The sequence below is a fragment of the Cucurbita moschata genome, unplaced genomic scaffold, assembly GCF_002738365.1.
Source record: "Cucurbita moschata cultivar Rifu unplaced genomic scaffold, Cmos_1.0 Cmo_Scf00016, whole genome shotgun sequence".
Lineage (NCBI taxonomy): Eukaryota > Viridiplantae > Streptophyta > Magnoliopsida > Cucurbitales > Cucurbitaceae > Cucurbita > Cucurbita moschata.
This window is the reverse complement of record NW_019268532.1, coordinates 205,130-227,275: the sequence shown is the minus strand read 5'-3', so window position 1 is coordinate 227,275 and position 22,146 is coordinate 205,130. Positions and strand designations below refer to the sequence as shown.

General features: G+C 39.3%; 7 protein-coding genes across 8 annotated transcripts; 4 read left to right on the top strand and 3 right to left on the bottom strand.

Annotated features, from left to right (window-relative positions):
• Positions 1-54: 54 nt before the first annotated feature.
• LOC111454091 (F-box protein SKIP14-like) lies at positions 55-3,797 on the bottom strand. Its single transcript, XM_023095395.1, has 2 exons — positions 2,066-3,797; positions 55-1,473 (listed from the first exon to the last, which is right to left on the bottom strand). The coding sequence occupies exons 1-2, from the start codon at positions 2,996-2,998 to the stop codon at positions 928-930; spliced, it is 1,479 nt and encodes a 492-aa protein (XP_022951163.1). The 5' UTR covers positions 2,999-3,797; the 3' UTR covers positions 55-927.
• A 1,391-nt stretch (positions 3,798-5,188) lies between these two features.
• On the top strand, positions 5,189-8,183 carry LOC111454096 (serine/threonine protein phosphatase 2A 57 kDa regulatory subunit B' theta isoform-like). Its single transcript, XM_023095401.1, has 2 exons — positions 5,189-7,181; positions 7,527-8,183. Exons 1-2 carry the CDS (start codon positions 5,964-5,966, stop codon positions 7,884-7,886), a joined length of 1,578 nt encoding a protein of 525 aa, XP_022951169.1. The 5' UTR covers positions 5,189-5,963; the 3' UTR covers positions 7,887-8,183.
• Positions 8,184-8,570: 387 nt separating this feature from the next.
• LOC111454097 (very-long-chain 3-oxoacyl-CoA reductase 1-like) lies at positions 8,571-10,121 on the bottom strand. Its single transcript, XM_023095402.1, has 3 exons — positions 9,292-10,121; positions 9,140-9,209; positions 8,571-9,060 (listed from the first exon to the last, which is right to left on the bottom strand). Exons 1-3 carry the CDS (start codon positions 9,930-9,932, stop codon positions 8,806-8,808), a joined length of 966 nt encoding a protein of 321 aa, XP_022951170.1. The 5' UTR covers positions 9,933-10,121; the 3' UTR covers positions 8,571-8,805.
• A 200-nt stretch (positions 10,122-10,321) lies between these two features.
• Positions 10,322-12,031, top strand: LOC111454098. Its single transcript, XM_023095403.1, has 5 exons — positions 10,322-10,630; positions 10,739-10,901; positions 10,991-11,057; positions 11,397-11,607; positions 11,700-12,031. Exons 1-5 carry the CDS (start codon positions 10,551-10,553, stop codon positions 11,908-11,910), a joined length of 732 nt encoding a protein of 243 aa, XP_022951171.1. The 5' UTR covers positions 10,322-10,550; the 3' UTR covers positions 11,911-12,031.
• Positions 12,032-14,385: 2,354 nt separating this feature from the next.
• LOC111454094 (two-component response regulator ARR11-like) lies at positions 14,386-17,395 on the top strand. Of its 2 annotated transcripts, none has more exons than XM_023095399.1 (5): positions 14,386-14,871; positions 15,430-15,582; positions 15,690-16,073; positions 16,148-16,224; positions 16,315-17,395. In XM_023095399.1, exons 1-5 carry the CDS (start codon positions 14,745-14,747, stop codon positions 17,230-17,232), a joined length of 1,659 nt encoding a protein of 552 aa, XP_022951167.1. In that variant the 5' UTR covers positions 14,386-14,744; the 3' UTR covers positions 17,233-17,395. The 2 variants fall into 2 exon arrangements, with proteins under 2 accessions (XP_022951167.1, XP_022951168.1); XM_023095400.1 differs by having other exon boundaries at positions 14,802-14,889.
• Positions 17,396-17,506: 111 nt separating this feature from the next.
• LOC111454099 (protein HHL1, chloroplastic-like) lies at positions 17,507-19,688 on the bottom strand. Its single transcript, XM_023095405.1, has 6 exons — positions 19,381-19,688; positions 19,039-19,176; positions 18,434-18,520; positions 18,273-18,320; positions 17,953-18,095; positions 17,507-17,780 (listed from the first exon to the last, which is right to left on the bottom strand). The coding sequence occupies exons 1-6, from the start codon at positions 19,648-19,650 to the stop codon at positions 17,768-17,770; spliced, it is 699 nt and encodes a 232-aa protein (XP_022951173.1). The 5' UTR covers positions 19,651-19,688; the 3' UTR covers positions 17,507-17,767.
• Positions 19,689-20,422: 734 nt separating this feature from the next.
• Positions 20,423-21,845, top strand: LOC111454395 (vinorine synthase-like). The gene has a single exon (XM_023095873.1). It carries the CDS (start codon positions 20,443-20,445, stop codon positions 21,754-21,756), a length of 1,314 nt encoding a protein of 437 aa, XP_022951641.1. The 5' UTR covers positions 20,423-20,442; the 3' UTR covers positions 21,757-21,845.
• The last annotated feature ends 301 nt before the right edge of the window (positions 21,846-22,146 follow it).

Below are 22,146 nucleotides of genomic sequence, written 5' to 3'. Positions count from 1 at the left end.
ATTGATGTTCATGATGACAATGGCATTCAAAATCTGGTTAACATCTAAAAAGCATTTCTGTAAACAGGCCAAAGGATGTTCAATTATATAATCAAAACAATAAGAAACAGGCCTGAGAACGTTTATTTTTGGTGATAATTAGGCTAGAACTGAACTAGCCAAGAGGAAGTACACAACTTCCACATATACAATTAACATTTATTGTTTATTTCATCCCCCTGTCCAGATCCACAGGTAGTCCAACACAAGCAAAAGTACCGCAGGATGACGAAAGGAGGATATACGAGAATCAAATCAAAATGTTGAGATGTGTTCTATCGAGCAGCTTGGAAGGGTGCCGAAGCAACTTCGATAAACAGCGTAAAGCACCTGAGAATGTACAAGGCCAAGAAGAAATTCCATCCACGGCCAGCTTTATTCATGAAGATACCAAGACTATAACAGAGACGCCAAACTTCCCACATACCATGCAGATACCAGAAACTCAGGATATTGGACCGATATCAGCTTGTGTTCCGTTTTCTGATAGCCTCAGTGCTGAGCTTAGTCAGGGCAGAGTACATCCTTGGAGAATAGAGACACCATTCATTATTAATGGTACGATTAAGATCCTAGATCCACACAGAGGTCTTCATCCAAGCTTGATCAACAGTATATACACATCAAACAGCGATAGTAAAAAGTCTTAGACGGTTCGTCTTATTCCTTGCCTCACTAATTTGATTTGCTACTTATTCTCTTAAAGTACCATTCAACACTGGATATATATATATAGATTTTTTTTTGGCTTTTTGTCTTTGCCCCCTTCAACTCTTGATATGATTAACATGGCAGCTGCCAGAAAGAGAACCTGAAGGAAGCTCTTTTTTTGTGGTTTTTTCTTTTTTCTTTCTTTTTTTTTTTCCCCATGAAGTGCACGTTGCCCTTCTAGCCATGTAGAAAAAAGCCATCTTCCTGTTCCCCAGGCGCAGATTGATCCCTGCAATCCTGTTTCTCTCTACACTTCAGTAATGGCTTCCAGCAATCTGAGCAAAGCAATTCCAAAGTAAATGTTTCCACATACTCATTCTCATTAACACATCGACCACACTGGACACACCGCGGTATACAAAGGGTGCAAGCCCTACATGCCTGAGTTGCAAGTCCGCTTCCCTGACAACCATCTGCTGGGCAATCATAGACAAGCCTCGGGTTTTCGCATCTTGGACAAATTTCAATATCAATAGCGCGTTCATCATCACAAGACACATAAAAGTTTCCCCTGTGATAAAAATGTGGCTTATAAGAACTTTCCTGCATGAGGTTGCAGTCACTTCCCAATAAGAACTTCAACTCTTTAAAATGTTCTTGTGTCACCCCATATAATCCACCAATTCTTAGACGTTTCACTCCGTGGGTACTTGTCAACTTGAAAGCCCTCAAGCTACTAATAACTCCTTCAATACTGAGTCTAGTACATCCAGGAACAGACAACTGCATAAACATGCAAAGGACAAATATTTTAGTAACATGCTCGGTCAGTAAATGATAGCATGATGTAGTGCTAAGAAATAAGTTGCATATTCACACTTTGCACAAAATAGTGCCCCTGGTGGAAACTATCTTTTTGCCAAGTGTTAGGATCAAAAGCATGTCAAAGATAAATCTTGTTGACATGTCCTAAGAATATCCCTGTACCAATTTTAAAAACACTAATGCGAATGCTGACATGAGCAACTTTGTGGCTTTTAGCATAAGACATCCTAACTAACCTAGATTAGTAATTCCAGTTCAATGTGTCAATAAAGAAACTTCTGTTTCGAAATAACATCATTAGGAAACTCAGGAAATGTTCAAATTCACAAAAGAAACCTAAATAACAGAAAGTAAAAAGTATGTACAAGGCTTTCTAGCAGTGATTCATAACATCAAGCTAGGTAGGTAACATATCCAAGTGCCAATATAAAGGAAAATGAACTGTGAATCTGAATGTAAATGGATTATGCAAAGACAGGAATTTCAAGTTAAACAACGAGACAATTCAGCTAATTATGAAAGAGCAAAAAATGGAAGAAGTTATGCGTACTTTTGTCAGCCTAGGATTGCTTTCAAGCACGCACTTCAGGCCCTCGTCTGTAATTCTTGGGCATTCCACCAGACTCAAGCATTGCAGGTTACCTAGAGCCCTGTTAGTTAATTGCAAAAGAATGTCATTACTTATCTTTTCGTTCAATGGTTGATCTATGTGAATGTTCGTCCATAAAAGGGGGTCCCCCTGTACGACTGAATGCAGAGATCGGCAAACCCTTCCAATAGAGCAGAGATCCTGAATGCCTAAATAATAAAGAGCAAAGCTTAAGCCTTCATGAGGAGCTCCTCCATCTACCTCCCAATAGATGCAATTCTGGTCCTGACATTCTGCAACCTGCTGCTCACAATAGGTAGGAGGATCGTCATTAGCAGAAGATACTTCAGTCACACTACAAATGGATCCAAAATCACAACAGCAGGTCACATCGCCAGTTTCCTTTCCATCCAGACACCCATCACAGCTACACATCGGATTAGGCTTCTGAACAATTCTTTTAATCTCAGGAAAGGCTTGGAACTTCAGAGCGTTGTTCCAAATAAAATTCAGACCTGCAAATAATTCGGCGTTCCCTTCGCCAGCACCACCCCTGTCGCTGACACACTCAGCATAGTCCACTTCCATGTCCTCAAGCCATCCTGTAATTGCTGTAAAAGTGGTACTTATATCCATGCCAAATGGATCAGCAGGTAAAACATCAAGAATGTCCTCGGTGCCAGGGCCCTGCGAGCTATCTGAACATATATCCTTTCCACGATCAAAACAAGCATCCACCTCCCGGCCAAGATGCCATAGCTTTCCACAGCTTTCGGCATTGTTCTCATGAATGCCATCAACAATATAACCATTGGCAATCCTCATTGGAGAAACTAAATTGTCCTCAGAATGGTGCAAGGGAAAGATAGGACGACAAGAGAAATTAAGAGCCATCACGGATCCTACCTACCCCAACCTAAATCTACAACCCTAAATTCCCAAAATTCTCCAAGAAAAAACTACGAAAAAAAGGCGAAAGGCATGGGAAATGAAATAGAAGGGGGAGACAAAAAGAAAAGTGATAAATAATTACAAGAAACCCCTAATATGGATGGCAGACTAAAACAACGCACCAGAAATTTAGAGTTTCTTGCGGGGGAAAAAAAAAAAAAAAAACAAAAACTTTCTTAGCTCGATCAAAAATTGGGGGAGGGGGAACGATGATCAATCGCGTCGAAAGTATCTACATAATAAGAAACAACGACAATTTCTTTCGCTTTTGAAATTAACTCAAACTAATTCAACTATTAATCGTTTTCGTTTTTTCTATATTCACCTAAATTCCTCAATCAGAAGTAGTTAGAGGCAAATAAACCAGCAGATTCGAAAAGAAGAAGAAAAAAAAAAAAAAAACAAACAATCAAACGTAACCGGAGCGGTTGAAGAAAGAGTAGGACATGAAAAACCTTAGAATGTGATGAGCAAAGAGAAGAAAAAACAAAGTGATGAAGAACGATACCCTATGAAGAACAGATGAAGTAATCGAGAAACAAAGTATGGATCTCTTGGAATCGAATCCTCGGCAATGAAGATTTTCTCTGGATGGGAATTTTAGACGGAAAAAGAGAAAAACGATTATCTTTCTCGAGAGGAAATTCGACTCCAAGAGAGAGAGAGCGAGCGAGCGCGGAGGGTAAGGAACCTGGCGATCGAGTTCAGAGAGAGAAAGTGCAGGAAAGTGCGATAAAACAAAACAAAAGGTTAAATTATAAGGCTCTCTACAACGTGAAAAGCGTCAAAAATCTCTTCTTTTTTCTTTTCTTCTTAATATTATTCTTAATATAACAAATATCTAATAAAATACACATATTGAAAATAATTTAATATATATATATATAGATTAATTTTGAGATTTATTAAAATTATATAATTTAAATGTTTGGAAGTAGGTAGATTAAAGTGTAAAAATAGGGCTTTAATTTTTAAATAAATAAAAAAATTATAGAGAGGCGAAACCGAAGTGTAACGGTGAATCGTCCGCATTGAAAGAGAGAGTCAAAGAGCAAATGACACGTGTTGGTTGAATGCCAGTGGTTGCGTTGTGGCGGGAGCGGGAATCTAATACGTTGCAGCTTTGATTTCAACAACGATGCTCTTACGGCCGTTGGATGTTGATCAGACCGATGGCATTGACTTTAGCAGTGTGATGTGGGCCCGTTGGAGTTGATGAGGTTTGGGTTTTGAGTTGAATTTGTTTGATCGGACGGTTCAAAATTGTAGTTTTGGATTTCTCGCTTCAAACTTTCGCGTGTTGGTTGCGATAAAAACTCCATTGAAAACAATAATAATAATATTTTGTTTCTGAATTTTAAGTTGATGATATTAAGAATTTAGGAGTCTTTAAGAAAATACATTAAAATATTATAAAAATAGTCTGACCAAATCAAACTTAAACTCAAATATAATATAAAATATAGGAACAAACACCATATTAGCAATTAATTGGATCCTAATTCATTTACTCTCCTATAACCGTTGGAGTCACTCCCCCTGTCCTCTACCTACCAATGGGAGAGAGAACTGTGACGCCCTTTTTCAAATTAAAAAAAAAAAAAAAAAAATCTTTATATTTCATATTTTGGTGTTAGCTAAACAGTATTTTTTTAAATTGTCCCATTTTTTTATTTCAGAATTTACAAATGGTCCCTAAGCATTAAGTATTTTTGTAGATTTCACATTTAATTTAAAAATGAGATATTTTGAAGTATGAGAATAGAAATGACGTTAGCATGAAGCCATAGGAATTCCTTTCATGGCAGTTGAAGACAATTTATTTTTATATTTTTTTTTTCTTTAGTATATTCTTGTTTAATTCAATGTTGAGGCAAAAATTGTTGGAGCGACAAAACAATTTCCCTTTTTCTATTAAATAAATAAAAATAAAAATATCTTCAATTGGTTGGTTTAATTTAAATTAAAATGAATCATTTTTAATTACCGTTGTAAGCATAATTCAACTGTTATAATAGGTCAAACGTTGAATTCAAATTAAAAATATATATATATATATATACACAACAAATTCGAATTTATTAGGGAAGAGGCCCATTGTGATTGGGCATCCACCACTGGAACTAGAAAAAAGGGGTTTATTTGTTGATTCGAAATATCAGTCAACAGCGGAAGCCACAAAGAGGAGAAAACGCGAAGCAGAGACCCACTACTCTCTCTCTCTCTCTCTCTCTCTCTCTCTCTCTGTAAGTATTTCGGAAGCCATTTCCCCCCTCACAAATCCTTCCTTTAATCAGATTCTGGGGGTCTCTGTTCCCCTGTTCTCGCTTGGCCTTTTTTTGTTTCTCATCGCCATTCCAAATCCTGACTCTTCGCTTTCGTGTTTTTGTTTTCAATTTCAAATTGAACCCTAAGAGTGACTTGGGCGGAAGAATTCGGACGGATATGTGTTGATTGTTGATTGATTCTGTCTCTTTTTTGACTGGGGATTTTTTAGAATCGTTTTCGGAACGGGATTTCAGATCTTCGGTATTGAGTGTTTTGGTCGTTTGGGTGTTTGGGTGTTTGGATTCAAATCTGGGGTCAAAGCACGCTGACTAGGTTTTCCGGAATAGCAGATTATATGTTCGATTACGCTTCTTGGTGTTTTGTTGAATCAAATGAGTTCAGGACAGGGTTCTGGGATGAGTCTGCTTACTGTTTAGACGAAAAGGGTGGCTTTGGTTTGCTTTCTTCATTTCGTTTATGCTGGTAAAGTGCCTGCTATGATTACTGCTTCCTCCGGTTTACATGGGAAAAATGGAGTGCTTTCTGGATTGATAGAATTGTAGTAGCGCTCAACAACTTTTAGAGGCCAAACAAAAGAGCGTTTTACTTTTTTGTTTTACTTTATAGGTTTATATGAATTATGATCAAACAGATATTTAGTAAGCTTCCCCGAAAATCATCGAAGAACGCTGAGAGTAGGGAACATGGTGGAGGCCATACGGCACCTTCTACTGCTTGTGCTTCTGCCAGTTCAAGAAGTAATGATTTAGCATCTGGCAAGTCAGCAAATTTGGTTTCTTCTTTTCCAGCTACGAACCCTGTCCAAGATGTTGGGAAAAATCATGGTAGCAAGGCTAATAAAGGTGCAAATACAAAACTGAATGGAATTCCCACATCTTCGTATGAGCCATTGCCCGGGTTTAGGGAAGTTCCAAACTCTGAAAAGCAGAATTTGTTTGTTAAGAAACTGAATCTATGCTGCTTTTTGTTCGACTTCAGTGACCCAACAAAGCACCTTAAAGAGAAGGAGATCAAGCGACAAACTTTGTTGGAGATTGTGGATTATGTAACTTCTGTCAATAGCAAGTTTACGGAAATTGTCATTCAGGAAGTCATAAAAATGGTCTCCCTTAATTTATTCAGAACAATGAGCCCTCAATCACGTGAGAACAAAATTGTGGAAGGTTTTGATTTGGAGGAGGAGGAGCCTTCCATGGATCCTGCATGGCCTCATTTGCAAATTGTTTATGAATTCTTTCTCAGATTTGTGGCCTCACCTGAGATGGATGCGAAATTGGCTAAAAGATACATCGATCATTCATTCATTCTGAAACTGCTGGATTTGTTTGACTCTGAAGATCCTAGAGAAAGAGAATACTTAAAAACTATTCTGCACCGCATCTATGGGAAGTTTATGGTACACCGACCCTTTATTAGAAAAGTCATAAATAACATATTTTATCGATTTATTTTTGAGACAGAAAAGCATAATGGGATTGCTGAACTCTTGGAAATTTTGGGAAGTATCATCAATGGGTTCGCTCTTCCTCTTAAAGAAGAGCACAAGTTATTCCTTATTCGTGCTTTGATCCCTTTGCATAAACCAAAATGCCTAGCTATGTACCATCAGCAGTTATCATACTGCATCACACAATTTGTCGAGAAAGATTGCAAGCTTGCTGATACAGTCATAAGAGGTTTATTGAAGTATTGGCCAGTTACAAATAGTTCAAAAGAAGTAATGTTCCTCAGTGAGTTGGAAGAAGTATTAGAAGCTACTCAACTTCCAGAGTTTCAGCGCTGCATGGTACCCCTGTTTCGCCGGATTGCTCGGTGTCTAAACTGTCCACATTTTCAGGTACTAGTTGCTTTTATTGATTGCTTGGATTTCACCTGTCGATATTTGTAAGCTTGTAATTGGTAAGCAGGAAGTTTGAATGTTTAAGGATGTGAATTAGGTAATACTGCTGTGAGAAGATCGTCTATTTCCTCATTTTTGTTATTTTCCATAGTTCCAATAAACTTTTCCGCTAGAAAAACATCTCACTCTGGGGACTTGTGGCATTACAACTCCTGTGTATTTGGCATGTGGAGCCTAGAATGAAGTATTTGATTTAGAGATGTTGCCTAGGGGTGTGAACTTCCATGTGTTCTTGAATCTTGAATCTTGAATCCTACGCTAATGCAGCCTTTGCTTTCCCAGGTAGCAGAAAGGGCGCTATTCTTGTGGAATAATGATCACATTGAAAATTTGATCAAGGAAAACCGCAAGATCATACTGCCCATAATCTTTCCAGCTCTGGAAAAGAATGCCAGAAGTCACTGGAATCAGGCTGTTCATAGCTTGACTTTGAATGTCCGGAAGATATTTTATGATCTTGATCCTGATCTTCTCGAGGAATGCTTAGTCAAGTTTCAGGAAGACGAATTGAAGGAAAATGAGGTAAGAGCAAGACAAGAAGCCACATGGAAACGTCTGGAGGAGCTTGCTGCGAAGAAGGCTGCAAGTAATGAAGCCGTGCTTGTTTCTCATAAATTACCCACTGGAACAGCATCAGTTTAGTGAGAGTAAGAGATATTTACTTCCATTTACCCGACCTTTGTTGATTGTGATGAAGTATGCTGTAGTAGCATATAGTCTAGGTCAAATATCCATGGATCGTTGATTTGTCACCTGCTATATGATAATATCTTGTGGGGTTCTTTTCTGTCCAATAACCGTAGTCCATTATGCAAATTCTTTTACTTTTCATGCGTGCTGTTCTTAAATCCTTCATGTAGCCGGTCCATGCCTTACACAGATTATCGAGCAGTATGCTATTCTAGATGTTTGGCGGCCTGCACATATAATAATGCCTTTACATTTGCATGTTTGTTCAGCATTACACAGTTTTTACCGTCTGTTTATACCAAGAGTGAGATGTTTTATAGGTTGATGAAGTAGAAAACTCCAGTCCTTGGTGAAAGGTAATGCCAGATTCATATGGCTTCCTGTTTGATATTAGTGTAGAACAACATTAGACTACCTAGTGACGTTTCTTGTAGGATGATAAGTTAACTAATCTGGTTGGCCTTATAAAGCTAACCGCAGTTTCCTCCCCCGTCCTTCCTACCAGAATGGGGTGGGAAGTCTTGACGTAGCAGCCGAGCCGGGTATTTTATAAGTGATTCGTTGAGTCTTTAAAACTTTGCTTCTTAGTTTTAAAATGGATATATATTTCTTCAAACACTATTTAAAGCAAATTTCCTGGATAAGAAGAATCAAATGGAGCAGATCCATTATCTTTGTTCTTTTTTCCTTTCACAGGAAGAATATATTGAAGAAATATACTGAAAGGTCATCAAAGAAGAATAAAACTCAAGACATTCAAATCTAGCATGCTTCTAGGCCAAATTTCAACTGACACTAAGGGGAAGGGGGAAGGGGGAAGGGGGAAGGGGGAAGGGTTCTTTCTTCTCCATAAATTAGAACTAAGCATCTCCTACTCTTTCTTCATGGAGTCTTTGAGTTGTCCTCTCTTTCTGATGCCAAGGCAAAACTTCAGGCGCCAACCATCGACAACAGACTCCGGCAACGAGTACGCCAAACCCCAGAGAAGTTGATGAGGCCAATGTGGTGTGCAGCGAGGCTCATACCCAATCCACCAAAGAGCTGCAGCTGCATATCCATCGGTCGAGGGAACGAAGAAGGATGATCTCCGAATTGATGCCATCTTAGTAGCAACATACAACGGAACCTGCATCAACCACAAGATACAGCTCAAAAAGTGCTTTTTAACATTGTTTCAGACTGGTTGGCAGGATACTAATTTTTACCTGGCATTGCACATCTATTCCACTCTTCTTGTACTCCACATATAAACACCTTGAGAATTGATCAATGTACCTGAAATTGCAATACTCAGATCTTCCAGCAACAGCCAACATATTATAAGGGAATTATACATAGCTTCATGGAGGGGTCTTACGCTTTGGTAGCGGCATACACAGCATATAAGGGATCTGAAGGAATGACAATGGCAGCACCAGAACCAATGTTAACTATGGCGCCTCTCTTCCTCTTCAACATTCCAGGCAGAACAGCTTGAGTCACCTTCGTGGTGCCTTCAACATTGACCTTGATTAAGTTCTTCAGAAGCTCCTCATCCACCTCGTGAAAAAACCTCCCGTACGGATACGAAACCCCAACGTTGTTTATCAAAACCCCAACATCCAACCCTTCAATAGCTTCACTCATCCTCTTAATCCCTTCTGAAACATCGCCGGAGAAATCAACGACGACGTTCTTTACTTGGATGCCGCCATATTTAGCGAGGATTGAATCGGAAACGTCCTTGAGTTTCTCAGGGTTCCGACCCACCAAAATCAGATTGAGGCCTTTGCGAGCCAATTGAAAGGCAAAAGCCTTGCCGATTCCATCAGTGGGTCCGGTGACGAGCGCCCAGGAGCCGTATCTGTTGAGGTTCTTTGGGGGTCTGAGGAAATTGACATAGATCCATTTCAGAAGAATTACCGAGAGTTTGAGAGCGGAGAGAGAACCCAATGCGAAGAGGAAGCAAACCCAGAAGGGCTGGGATTTAAGGTGCTCAATGCAATGAAGCTCCTCCATGTTTGAATGGGGAAGATTTTGGGCGTAGAAACTTGGGTTTTAAAGGGTTTAGAGCGTTTGATTTATGAAAACGGATGATGGGTCGGTGAAGTAGATGAGCAAACTCCCTCAAAATTAAAACTTTTCCACTGCCCAACCAATTGGTTAAACAAAATCCCACCGGCGCCTCCTCCTCTCCGTACTTCAATTCTTCAATATTTGATGGTTTAGTTATTTAAAAGAAGAAAAGTCAACTTGGAATGGGACCCAAAGAGTTTTTATTAAAAAGACTTAATTACTAAAACAGACTTAATTTGTGATTAACGAGAGTTTAATTCAGGAAGGAAACATAATTAATGAAAATGATGGTTTTTGGAGTAATTTTGAAAAGGGGGAAAACCAACTGCTCGTGTTGAATTTCGGTAGTGGAAACATAAACAACAATTTTGACATTTTACACATAAATTGGGAAAAGGAGGAAGAGAGCATCGCTTTCTCAGACGCCGCTGTCCCTTCCTTATCGGTTCTTCTTCTTCTTCTTCTTCTTCTTCTTCTTCTTCTGGGTGTTCTGTAAACACGTTCTTGAAGAAAAGTATTTGGTGGGTATATTATTTTTGGGGGTTTCGAAGTTGTGGGATTATGTATTATCGGCTATCGAGGTCTTCTTGTAAGGATTCTCTGAAAGTCCTCGAAGAAGATGTAAATCGCGCCAATGCTCTGTGAGAATCCCTTTTCCCTTCACTTTTTTATCTTCCCAGTTCATAGAAATTTCGATCGGTTTAGTGGTTTTGGTGAAATTATGGTGGGAAACTATGGTGGGTTTGCAGGGCTGTTGCAATTCCAAGAGCCAAACATGGTTCATATCTCCAAATGAAATTGGTTTACAGTCAATTAGCTCCACTGTTTCTGTTTTTGATGCAATGGGTGGATTGTTCTTGCACATGTGTTCTTCCCAGATACCTAAATTTCTTCCACATACTTGTTTACAAGGCGCGTCTCTCTTTTCTTCACTTCTTTAATGTGGCTTTGTTTTTTATGTTTATGTGTCTTAGTTTGTTCTGTCAAATGATGTTGTTCAGGTTTACACAGATGGAAGACCCAACCTGTCAGCCCATGGAAGAAAGGCCACTCTCAAAGATTTTTATGGTACATTTTCTTGCCTTCAAACACTCTGTTTTGGAGTTTTGTTTCCCAAACACTTTCACACACATCCATGATTGTAGGAGCATGAACTCATAGCGAGTACATATTGTCCTCTTTTTGAGCATTTCCTTTCCGTCTTCCCCTCAAAGTTTTAAAAACACGACTGATAGGGAGAGGTTTCTACATTCTTATAAGAAATGTTTCGTTCCCCTCTTCAACCGACGTAGGATCTCACATTATGCCCCGTGTTTGATATCATTAGGCTTGGTCTATTGTGGTATTGATATTGTATGAGTTTGAGTATATGAGCTTGTTTTGAGTCCAACAAACGTGCTACTTCAGCTGTGATATTGCCATCCCTTCAACGGCTCCAAGCGAACGCCAGGGAGTTGGATAACGCTAAAGAGAAGCGTGTGGGAGTCGAAGGAGATGGAAAGCTCTCCAATGGTGATGTAGAGAGAGAAGAAGAATGTGGGATTTGCTTAGAAGCTTCCACAAAGATGGTGTTGCCAAACTGCTGCCATTCAATGTGCATCAAATGCTACCACAATTGGTAACTACACATACATACAAACCTTCCTAGATCATCACCATCGGGCTCTGGGCTCGACTGCGTTAATGTCTTTGCTTGTGAATGATTTGTAGGAACACGAGATCGGAGTCGTGCCCGTTTTGTCGGGGGAGCTTGAAGAGGATCAAATCAGAGGATTTGTGGGTGCTAACTTGCAGTGAAGATGTGGTTGACACTGAAAAAGTCTCCAAGGAAGATCTGTCACGGTTCTATCTCTATATAAGCAGCCTGCCAAAGGAATATCCAGACGCCCTTTTCTTAGTTTATTATGAATACTTGATTTGAACCAAACTAAACCAATTTCTGTACAGATCCCTTCATAGCCGACCGTCAAATGTAAACACTGAGTTGGGTGTCCAAAACTTGCTCCTTTTTATGAAATGAAATGAAATGGTTTACAACTAAATCACCATCTTTAGTTACACTTTTCGACTAGTCGTCCACTTATATACAACGAAAAAGCCGAAAGAAAGTATCTAATGGAATTATGCTACGTTGAGTTCGTTCATACATCGTATTTGGGAGACTTAGGCAAAACCACACGTATAGAGAAGACTCTTGTGCGACTCGAACACCATAACTTAGTTCCTTTCTCTAAACTCAAGCTGAGACCAAGAGAGCAAGCACACCCTTTTTCTCTAAACTCAAGCTGAGACCAAGAGAGCAAGCACACCCTTTTTCTCTGAACTCAAGCTGAGACCAAGAGAGCAAGCACACCCTTTTTCTCTAAACTCAAGCTGAGACCAAGAGAGCAAGCACACCCTTAGTCAACCGGTAGTCTTTAATTATTAGGTAGTTGGATAAAAAGGTAGAATACATATAATATATATTAAACTTGAAAGGGAAAATTAAGGGAATAATTAAAGAGGTAAGGGCATATGATAGGAAGAGCATTAGGCAAAACCATATTCCAACTTCACATAAACTAATATAAAGCCGATCCACTTGGAGGAAGGCTCATCCTCAAAATTTCCTAATTTTAATTATTATTTTCTATATTTATATTTTAATTGAGACAGAATTTGTTAGTGGGCATTTCCTTTTTGGCGTATTAAAACATTAATAAAATATATATTTTTAAAAAAATTAAGTAAACATCCCAATTAATTTCTATAATATTTTAATTTTATTTAAATAAAAAAGAAAAAGCTTTTTGCATAATTCACGCATTGAATTAATAGTAATGGGAGTGAGATTAGTTTAAATGTGATATGATTAGAGGTTTTGAAGAACATTAGTTTCAATAATCATTCAACACAATCATGACCACCACACACCAATCTCATCATCAAATTCGAAACCCCTACTCCCAATTTGCTTCTCACACCCAACAATCACAAACCAATGGGTTCAACACACTCCATCTTTTTGGGTTCATATTTAATAAGTTAGTAAGGATATTGTTGATAATCTCCATAATCTTTGGTTAGTTATGTAGTTAATTAAGGTTAAGAAAGAGTAAATATATTATAATACATGGAAGTGAGGGGAGAGGAGGTTTGATTAAGCTTTCCCAAGTACATAATTAATTATATAAAGCTGAGTTATTGGGCATCCACACTGACAAACAGACAAGCAAAGCAAAGCAAGCAATGGGGTTGTCTTAAAAAGGTTCCACTTTTAATATTTTAAGAGGTTGTTGAAAGAGTATGTGATAAGAACCAAGTTGTGAGTATTCCTCAACTTTCTTGAATTGGGTATCACTAAGAATGGTGAGAAGGGAAGAAAAGTTGGAAGGATTCTCAGCGTTTTGACTTATCTTGAATGCAACACTGTTGGTGTTCTTCAGGTGCCTTTCTGTGCTGTGCTGCCCAATTTCAGCACTTCTCTTCTGAACCCAACCTTTTCTTGTCTTTGTCTTTGCCTTTGCCTTTGCCTTTGCCTTTGCCTTTGCCTTTGCCTTTGCCTTTGCCTTTGCCTTTTAAATGGACTCCACGTGCCTGCACTACCAACTTTTTTCTTCTTTATATCTCTATGAACTTACTGCTACTGTTTTCTCCATTTCTGTTTCAATAAAAGAACAAACAGACAACTTCTTCTCTGTTCCCGCTTTTGATTCACCTCCAAAATTACGACTTAGGGACTAACAACCACAAATATTTTAGTATGGTTGCCGTTTTCATGCTCGACACGTATCGAACACTTGTCGGTACAATGTGAGTTCAACGTTTGACTGACACATCTAGTAACCTTGTTAAGGATATAAAAATGCATAAGTTTATCAACTTTCGAGTTTGGTACTGTGAGATCCCACGTCGGTTGGAGAGGGGAACAAAGCATTCCTTACCATATGATATGCTTGTTAGGTCAAGAAGTTGGCTGTGAAGCTATTCATCAGCCAATGCTATTGTCTTTTGGGCATCTGTGGAGGGCAGTTCAGAAGGGTTATAAGCTGTCACAGGCAACCCAAGGAAGGTATGGAGGGACATTTTGTATATATAGTAAAGAATAAAAGTACAAAAAGTTGGGTTAAAGAAATGGTGAAGTTCATAACATGGAAAAGTCCCTCTGCTGCAGATGACTTGAAGAAAAGAAAGAAAAGAAAAAGAAAAAAAAGTTGGATTTCCCACTTGGAGTGCAAATGTGCAAAAGGGAATTTAAGTTGAGCAGATAAAAAGGGGTTCCCACCTTCATTTGTTGGATTGTTGCTCCTACTGTTCATTATAACTGCTCCTCTCCCCCTATGCTTCCTAATATATTTCCATTTGTTTTTAATGCTTTTATTCCTTTTCCTGCACTCTCTTTGATTCATTATTATATAGTCATTTCAATGCTTTTAATATATATATATAAGCAGGTCCCTTGTAAAGATGCCTTTTCTCTCCCAGCTCGTATTCTTTCACCTCTTGCATCTGCTGAGGGAGTTACCTTTCCCTTATTTCGTTTCACTGTGTTTTTCTTGCTTATTTGTAAATATATATAACATTCTATGAATCTTTTGAAGGGAACAGTTGGGCACTTGGATTCATTGGTTCCTCCTTCCCTCTCTCTGTAAACTTGGGGCCATTTTTTAAAACCCAGACAGTTCTGAGAATTTTAAGGCTCTTTTCTAGAAACCTGTTGTTACAGACTTACTGTTCATTTTCTCCTCTCTCATCCTCCTCCACAGCTTCATCATCATGGAAAATGGCTTCTCTTCGCCTCGAAGCGATGTGTTTCCTGTCGGTCTTCGTGTTCTTGTTGTTGATGATGATCCAACATGGCTCAAAATCCTGGAAAAGATGCTCAAAAAGTGCTCTTATGAAGGTTGATTTACAAAAACAAGTCTCTCTCTCTCTCTCTCTCTCTCTCTCTCTCCCTCTCCCTCTGTTAATTTGTTGCTTGATTTTGAGCTGTTAGTACTACTACAAGTTTTGAGGCTGTGAATTGTTTTGTTTAAAGCTGGTTTGGCAGATTAATCAAAAGTTCATCTGCAACTGCAAAGTTTCTCATATGGTTCTGTGGTTTCTTTATCCTTTTCCTGCCATTTTTCAAATAAAGAAAAAATCTGGGCTTGTTTTCTTCTACTGAGCTTTCCCTGGCTCTATATTTTGCTGCTGCTGCTGCTTTGAAATTAAACACTGTTTCTTAATTCAAACCAAGATTTGTTTCTTTGTTAACGTTTTCCCTCTTCATTCACTTGAGTTTTCAATCATGGCTGATGCACTTTGGCTTTCAGAGAAAGGAATTGAGTTAATCACTTTTATGAGATCTATTCCAGCTAAAGCTTGGAAGTGAAACTGAAAATGAGTGATAGTTCAGTTGAATCAGATGAACTTCCTTCAAAACCAGGCTGAAACACTTTACTCACACTCTGTGTTGCAGTGACTACATGTTGTCTGGCAAGGGAGGCTCTAAGCCTGCTAAGGGAGAGAAAAGATGGATACGACATCGTAATCAGCGACGTAAACATGCCCGACATGGACGGTTTTAAACTCCTCGAGCATGTAGGATTAGAAATGGACCTACCAGTTATCAGTCAGTTCTCTGCCTCCCAACCTTCAAGATTGTTTTGAAATCATTTAATGTTGTCTTTTTAGCAGAGCCCTCATTTCTTATGTATAAGTTCGTCTTCCTCCATGCAGTGATGTCAGTTGATGGAGAAACAAGCAGAGTAATGAAAGGGGTTCAACACGGGGCTTGTGATTATCTTCTAAAGCCAATACGAATGAAAGAACTTAGGAATATATGGCAGCATGTACTTCGAAAGAAGATTCAAGAGGGAAGAGATATTGAAGGCCATGATGTTTTTGAAGGCCTTCAAATCCTTAGAAATGGATCAGATAGGTATGATGATAGCCAGTTCCTTAGAGTAGAGGAGCTCTTTTCAGTGAGGAAAAGAAAAGATGTTGATAAGTACGAGGAAAAAGAGTTTGGTGAGACATGTTCTACAAAGAAAGCCAGAGTTGTTTGGTCGGTTGATCTGCACCAGAAATTTGTTGAAGCAGTAAACCAGATAGGCTTTGACAGTAAGTATACAATACTCTTAAACTTCCCCTCCTAAAACTTTAAAGATAATGATTCTTAATGTCTAATTTGGCAGAAGTTGGCCCTAAGAAGATTCTTGATCTGATGAATGTCCCATGGCTAACAAGGGAAAATGTAGCTAGCCATTTGCAGGTTTGGGATATCTACCTTCGTTCTTGCTACTCATCTAGCTTAAAGGGATGTCCTTCTGTTTCTGGCTGAGCACTTCTTTTGTGTATGCAGAAGTATCGCCTCTATTTGAGTCGACTGCAGAAAGAAAATGATCCAAAAGCTTGCTTTGTTGTTGGGATGAAACAGACCGATTCGAGTTTGAAGGATGGAGATGGAAACTTCAGCGTTTGTAGCTCGTTAGGCGTGCCACAAACTGATGTCACGAATAGCAGCTTCAGTTTTTTGGGTGATAACTTTCTTCACAACGTGGATTCCATAGGATGTGAAGCTGATAGGAAAAGGGTTGTTCAAGAACAAACATCAGAGCCAAAAAGAGCTGCTGCTACTGAACTGATAAAGACACGGTGTACCCACATGAAATTCAACAACTCGTTTGCCTCTGTTGAATCTGAAGGCAAGTTAGTAGCATGTTACCCTTGGGTTGAAGCTCCACAGATGAAGCTCAAACAAGAAAGCAAGCCACATCAAGTTCAAATCAACCAACTACCATCGGTTTCGTCCATTAGTTCTGGACGGTCAGCAACAGAGAAAGACAAAGGAAGCTCCATTGAAAGTAAGGACTGTAGCCAACAAATGGTCCATCTAAACCCACCAAAACCTCCAACTGATTCGTTTTCTGGCAAGGCTAAGAGTTTCAATGAGATCAATGACCATTTTGAGCCTATTTCAACTGCTACTGCTCCATTGGGCGTGAAAAACCAGAATGTGATCGATCTTAGCAGCATTTCAACTGATTTAGGAAGTGGGTTTCCTTTTTCAAGCTTTGATGAAGATTTGCAGGGCTATTTGATTCAAGATGGTTGTTACCCAAAGAACCTTGAACAGATTATAGAGTTTCCAGATTATGGTGATCCAGGCATCTTCACTGAAGGTCCGACTCACCTTTATGATGCAATGAGGTTTGGCTATGAGTATTCCTATGACCCAACTGAGTATCCAGTGATAGATGAAGGCCTATTCATCGCATGATTATGCTATTTTACATACCCTTGCATGCAGGGGAAAATGATATCTTTTCTAATAAGTGAGTTCCTTAACTTAATGGATTGAATATTACCTTCCCAAACTATTGGGATTTGGATTTTTATATGGGTATATAGAAGTAGCAACCGAGAACCTTTTCAGAACCAAATAAGCATTAAGTTTACTAAATAAGTGTTTAAATTGACGGGTCAACGACTCGAGTCAACTTTGTGGTCATTTAACAGCAGCTCCTCGGGAAAAATATAGAAAACTTAGTTTCTGACAAGACAAAATCAAGGCCAATGCAATACGTGAAAGAATGAAGAGTGTATTTCCACTGGGTCAGAGAAACAAGATTTGTGAACAAAAAGCATCGGTGAACTTGTGTACATTACCGTGTATAAAGCTCCCTAATTTTTCTTCTAACAGTTTTGGATACAAAAAACATTGCTTATCCACCGTTCTATATACCTTTCAATGCCCTCGGGTTTAAGATGTTCTTCGTGCTGCGACGCTTTCCGGTAAAGCGACCACTCTAGCCTCAAGTTTTAACCCTGAAAATGTGGATTAAGGAATCAATCTACCCCTCTGAAACTCTTTTCTCAAGATTAAAAATCCCAACAACTGTAAGGATCTTTGTTAGCGGGAGGGCAAAGGAGCGGTAATATTCTCTCTTAATGTCAACGGCAGAAAAGCGAAGAGAAGTATCAACGAAATAATACTCACTTGGTCTTCTCCGCCGAGTTCTCGTCTGACTCCTCACCTTCAAGTGAGCCTAGTGTAGTGAGTTTGCCGAATGATTCCTTTGCATCTCCGAAGAAGTCTTTAACTTTATCAAGAACCGTCTTCAGCTGATCTTGTGTTGGAAGCTAAGATTGATTCAGAAATAAACTGTGTAAGTAAACTAGCTGATCTAGTCGCAAATCTCACTGATCGAAACAAGTTACAAAGGAAAAGATTACCACCACATGGTGTTCAAGGATTTTCCTTTCCAATCCTTATAAAATCTCAAGAACAATAGAAGAGAACAAATAATCCATTCTTACCTCAATTACATCTGTGGTAGACAGTGCGGATCTCACATTGCCATTTTCCTGCATGAAAGTATATAATTAACATTACGACAACAAATTTCTGTTCATCCATTCCGAAGTACAGTATAAAATATTGTCCTCATGAATCATAAAGAAAGGTTTGGAAACATTACAACAATCTTGTAGCCATATCTGAATTCTGTTGCTGACCGCAACACGCGAAACTGTTTAAATGCTGTCTTCTGTATCTCCTTTTCATCCTGTTCATTGGTAGATCGAGTGTTAGTATCTTAAAGAGTGTTTAGAATCAATTGTCGTTCAAGGCTTGAGAATTGAGTAATTTTGCAAAATCAAAGTGACGAGAAAGTGTAGAATTAGCTGTTTTCTCAATGGATAGAGATTGTGGCAATCATTTCCTATATTAACAATCAACGTTAAGTCAGATTTTCAGACAAATTCTAAATCCTATGGATTGCAACTTTCTCCAAACCGACAAGAGCTCTCAAACATCCAGAAATCTTGTACGTGCTGAAATCAACATAATGCAGTGTTCCTTCCCTTCTTTATCTCTTTTAAAGCACTCTCTTATCAAGGTACAAGCTTTAATGTTCCTTTTATCGCCAATACAAAGTTTTAACTAGAACAATATCATTGTATTCACCATTGAAATTAAAAGGTTTAACTTTAACTCATTTTATTCGAAAGGGCACAGGCGGCTTAATACAAGACGTAAAGAACAGGATAATGGAGCAAAATATGGATGATAATTAAAGCTTACACGGTATATAACAGCAGCAAGATTTCTAGCCAGAGTGTCTTTGTAGATATACTTCCCAAGAAAGTTATCTTTTGCTGCAACCATGATTTTGGCGGTTGTGCCGCCATTTATAAGACTCAAGGGGTACCATAGATAGACCTGCGTAATCAACGTATAAGGGGACGATGTTATTGGATGATATTTCCAATAATTGTGTGCAATATATTGAAGTTTCAGATTTTGAGTTAATAATGAGGTACTACTCTTGATGCCATATTTCAAGATAATTTAGAATGTAATGTATTCAATGAGTGGCCAAGAACACAGTATAGAAAGGAAAAGTAAAAAGGATAGAGAACAAACATTGGCCATACGGATGAAGATAACGAATTTAGGGTTTCCATCGTCTTCAATCTTGGGTAGCGGGGGAGGCGCAGCCCTTTGAAACCGACGAGCTTGCATCCCTTTTTTGCCTTTCGCCTCCACCACAAGAAGAGCGTGGCGATTCCTCCGCTCAGGCTTCTGCATCGTCCTCGCGGAGAAGAGCGAGTGGCGGAGCAGCGCATCTTGGTGTAGCTTGGAAGTCGAAAGGGGGAGTCGAACGAGAGCGTTGAGGGACATGGCAACCTCCATTTGTGTGATCGGATTTGGTCTGAGCTGGAGGAGTTGAAAGTGGATACGGGCAGAGTAATAGTTGAAGTTAAGAGGATGGTTCTTCTCCTTCAATCTTATCCACTAGTATCACTGTGGGGCCACTAATCTCCACCCACACGCTTGGCACAATCTCACGCATGTAAGCACTTTTAATTTACTCCTCTAATTTCTCATATTTTTCTTTTATTAAATTAACCTGGTTTCTTAATTATAAACTCATGGTCATTCCCTAAATTATTAATGGGACTTTCATTCAATAGTTTATATATTATAATAATTTTAATAGATGATTAAAAATGATATATCTATGATAATAAAGATTTATCAAGATGATTATTATTGTTGTGAAATCTCACATCGATTTGAGAGAGGAACGAGTACTAACGAAGACACTGGAACTCTGAATGAGATGAAGAGGAGAAGAAAACATTTGTTGTGTAATTTTTATTTTTATTTTTTAGTATTAAATCCAGTAAAAAAAGATAGAAGAAGATTCAGGAGGGGTTTAGATAGAACAAGAAGTTATAAATGAAGGGCAACCGTTTATTTGAATGAATCAAATTTGGTGAGGTTATGTATTAATAAAGTTAGATGTAAATACAAATATGTATTAATTGAGGGGGCCGTAAAAAATGCGGAATATGAGGGAGGATGACATAATTCGCATTAACATCTTCCTCAACATGCATGCATTTACTATATATATATATCTATATAATAAAATTCAATCGATTTCAGTTTCATCAAAAGAACAAAAATAATAAGGAGACCATGAAGCTTGAAATTGACATAATCTCAGAAGATTTAATCAAACCTGCTACTCCCACGCCTCCCCATCTCCGCCGTTACCCCCTTTCCTTCATCGATCAAATCACCGTTCACATTTATGCTCCCGCCCTCTACTTCTACCAACCCAACCGCGCCGGAGATCCTGATTTCGCCATCGATTTCCGGAACCGCCTCCGGAGCACTCTCTCCGTCGTCCTCTCCCACTACCCTCCACTCGCCGGCCGCCCAAACTACGACTCCGCCTTTGTCGACTGCAATGACACGGGGGCCTTGTTTCGGGAAGCGCGAGTGAATACAAAACTCGCTGACGTGGTGGAATATGCTCGCCCGGACGATCTGAACCGGCTGTTCCCGGTCGAGTTGGACCAGTTCAATGAAGAGCTGATGGCGGTTCAGTTCACGGAGTTTGCGTGCGGTGGAGTGGCGGTGGCGTCGTGCATTTCTCACAAGATTGCGGATGCGATGACGCTGTTTTCGCTGAATAATAACTGGGCGGCGATGGCGCGTGGAGTGAAGGGGGTTTTCAAACCGCATATGGAAGGGGCTAAGTTGTTTCCGGCGAAAACGATGACGTATGATACGGCGAAGACGATTCTGAGAAACAGAGTGGCGAGGAGGTTCGTGTTTGAGGGTTCGAAAGTGGAGGCGATTCGCGAGAAATACGGAGAGAATGGCGCTGCGCACCGACCTTCACGAGTCGAGTCATTAACGGCTTTTATGTACGGACGGTTTCTTGCGGCTCTTAAAGATGGGTCTTCTTCTCAAGTTCCGAGCGACAGGACATGTCTAGTGAACTACACAGTGAATCTGCGGTCAAAAATGGAGCCGCCACTTCCGGGCGACGCCTTCGGGAACTACTATTTCAACGCGATGATCTTCCCGTCCCCGGACATTCTGAACGACCCGTACTGCTACGGTCTAGTGGACCGGCTGAGAGAAGAAACCAACAAGCTGAACGCCCAGACAGTGAAGTACATTCTGAATGAAGACCAGAGTCTGATGGAGAGCGTGGAGGAGATTGCTTCTAAGTTCGTGAAGGGAGAGATGATTTCGTGTGCGTTCACTAGCATCTGCCGGTTTCCCCTTTATGACGTGGATTTCGGGTGGGGCCGCCCTGTGTGGGTGACTTTTCCGGCGCTGTGGTTCAAGAATCTGGTGACGTTTTTGGATTCCAAAGAGGACGGCGGCATTGATGCGATTGTTCACCTTGAGGAACCCCACATGAAGAAGCTCGAAGCTGATCAACTCTTCCTTCAATATGCTACTCCAACTCCTACTGCCCCGCCCACCCCATAAATCAAACTACCCTTTTCTTTCTTCTCCCAATCTTTATTTCCCTGTATAAGTCTTCTAATCTATCTCCAACTCTGTTTCTTAAATAAGAATACTTCTCTCAGCTTCATGTTAAATGTAATAACTTAATAGTGTGATTTTATAAAACTTTATGTAACCATATTTTATTATAACAAAAATATCTAAATTAATTTATTTGATTATAAACATGATAACTTTCACACAAAATAGGGTGGATTAAACAAACATTCTCGGTTTAAATAGTTGGATAACCACTGTAACTCAATTTTTTCACCTCTTAAAATGACTATAATATACTTTCTACTTACTTAAATGAATGGTCAAAAATGGTTCAATCAGGCGAAAAGGGAGATTAAATATTTTATCACGTGC

Coding starts and splice junctions, on each gene's coding strand:
- LOC111454099 (XM_023095405.1), bottom strand. CDS start 19,650: ATGGAGGTTGCCATGTCCCTCAACGCTCTCGTTCGACTCCCCCTTTCG. Junction 19,177..19,380: donor TCTTCATCCGTATGGCCAAT/GTTTGTTCTCTA, acceptor TTGATTACGCAG/GTCTATCTATGGTACCCCTT. Junction 18,521..19,038: donor TTGCTGCTGTTATATACCGT/GTAAGCTTTAAT, acceptor ACCAATGAACAG/GATGAAAAGGAGATACAGAA.
- LOC111454098 (XM_023095403.1), top strand. CDS start 10,551: ATGTATTATCGGCTATCGAGGTCTTCTTGTAAGGATTCTCTGAAAGTC. Junction 11,058..11,396: donor CACTCTCAAAGATTTTTATG/GTACATTTTCTT, acceptor GTGCTACTTCAG/CTGTGATATTGCCATCCCTT. Junction 11,608..11,699: donor ATCAAATGCTACCACAATTG/GTAACTACACAT, acceptor AATGATTTGTAG/GAACACGAGATCGGAGTCGT.
- LOC111454097 (XM_023095402.1), bottom strand. CDS start 9,932: ATGGAGGAGCTTCATTGCATTGAGCACCTTAAATCCCAGCCCTTCTGG. Junction 9,210..9,291: donor GTGTATGCCGCTACCAAAGC/GTAAGACCCCTC, acceptor TTGCAATTTCAG/GTACATTGATCAATTCTCAA. Junction 9,061..9,139: donor GAATAGATGTGCAATGCCAG/GTAAAAATTAGT, acceptor TGGTTGATGCAG/GTTCCGTTGTATGTTGCTAC.
- LOC111454094 (XM_023095399.1), top strand. CDS start 14,745: ATGGAAAATGGCTTCTCTTCGCCTCGAAGCGATGTGTTTCCTGTCGGT. Junction 16,074..16,147: donor AAACCAGATAGGCTTTGACA/GTAAGTATACAA, acceptor CTAATTTGGCAG/AAGTTGGCCCTAAGAAGATT. Junction 16,225..16,314: donor ATGTAGCTAGCCATTTGCAG/GTTTGGGATATC, acceptor TTGTGTATGCAG/AAGTATCGCCTCTATTTGAG.
- LOC111454395 (XM_023095873.1), top strand. CDS start 20,443: ATGAAGCTTGAAATTGACATAATCTCAGAAGATTTAATCAAACCTGCT.
- LOC111454096 (XM_023095401.1), top strand. CDS start 5,964: ATGATCAAACAGATATTTAGTAAGCTTCCCCGAAAATCATCGAAGAAC. Junction 7,182..7,526: donor TAAACTGTCCACATTTTCAG/GTACTAGTTGCT, acceptor TTGCTTTCCCAG/GTAGCAGAAAGGGCGCTATT.
- LOC111454091 (XM_023095395.1), bottom strand. CDS start 2,998: ATGGCTCTTAATTTCTCTTGTCGTCCTATCTTTCCCTTGCACCATTCT. Junction 1,474..2,065: donor GCAATCCTAGGCTGACAAAA/GTACGCATAACT, acceptor ATGTTTATGCAG/TTGTCTGTTCCTGGATGTAC.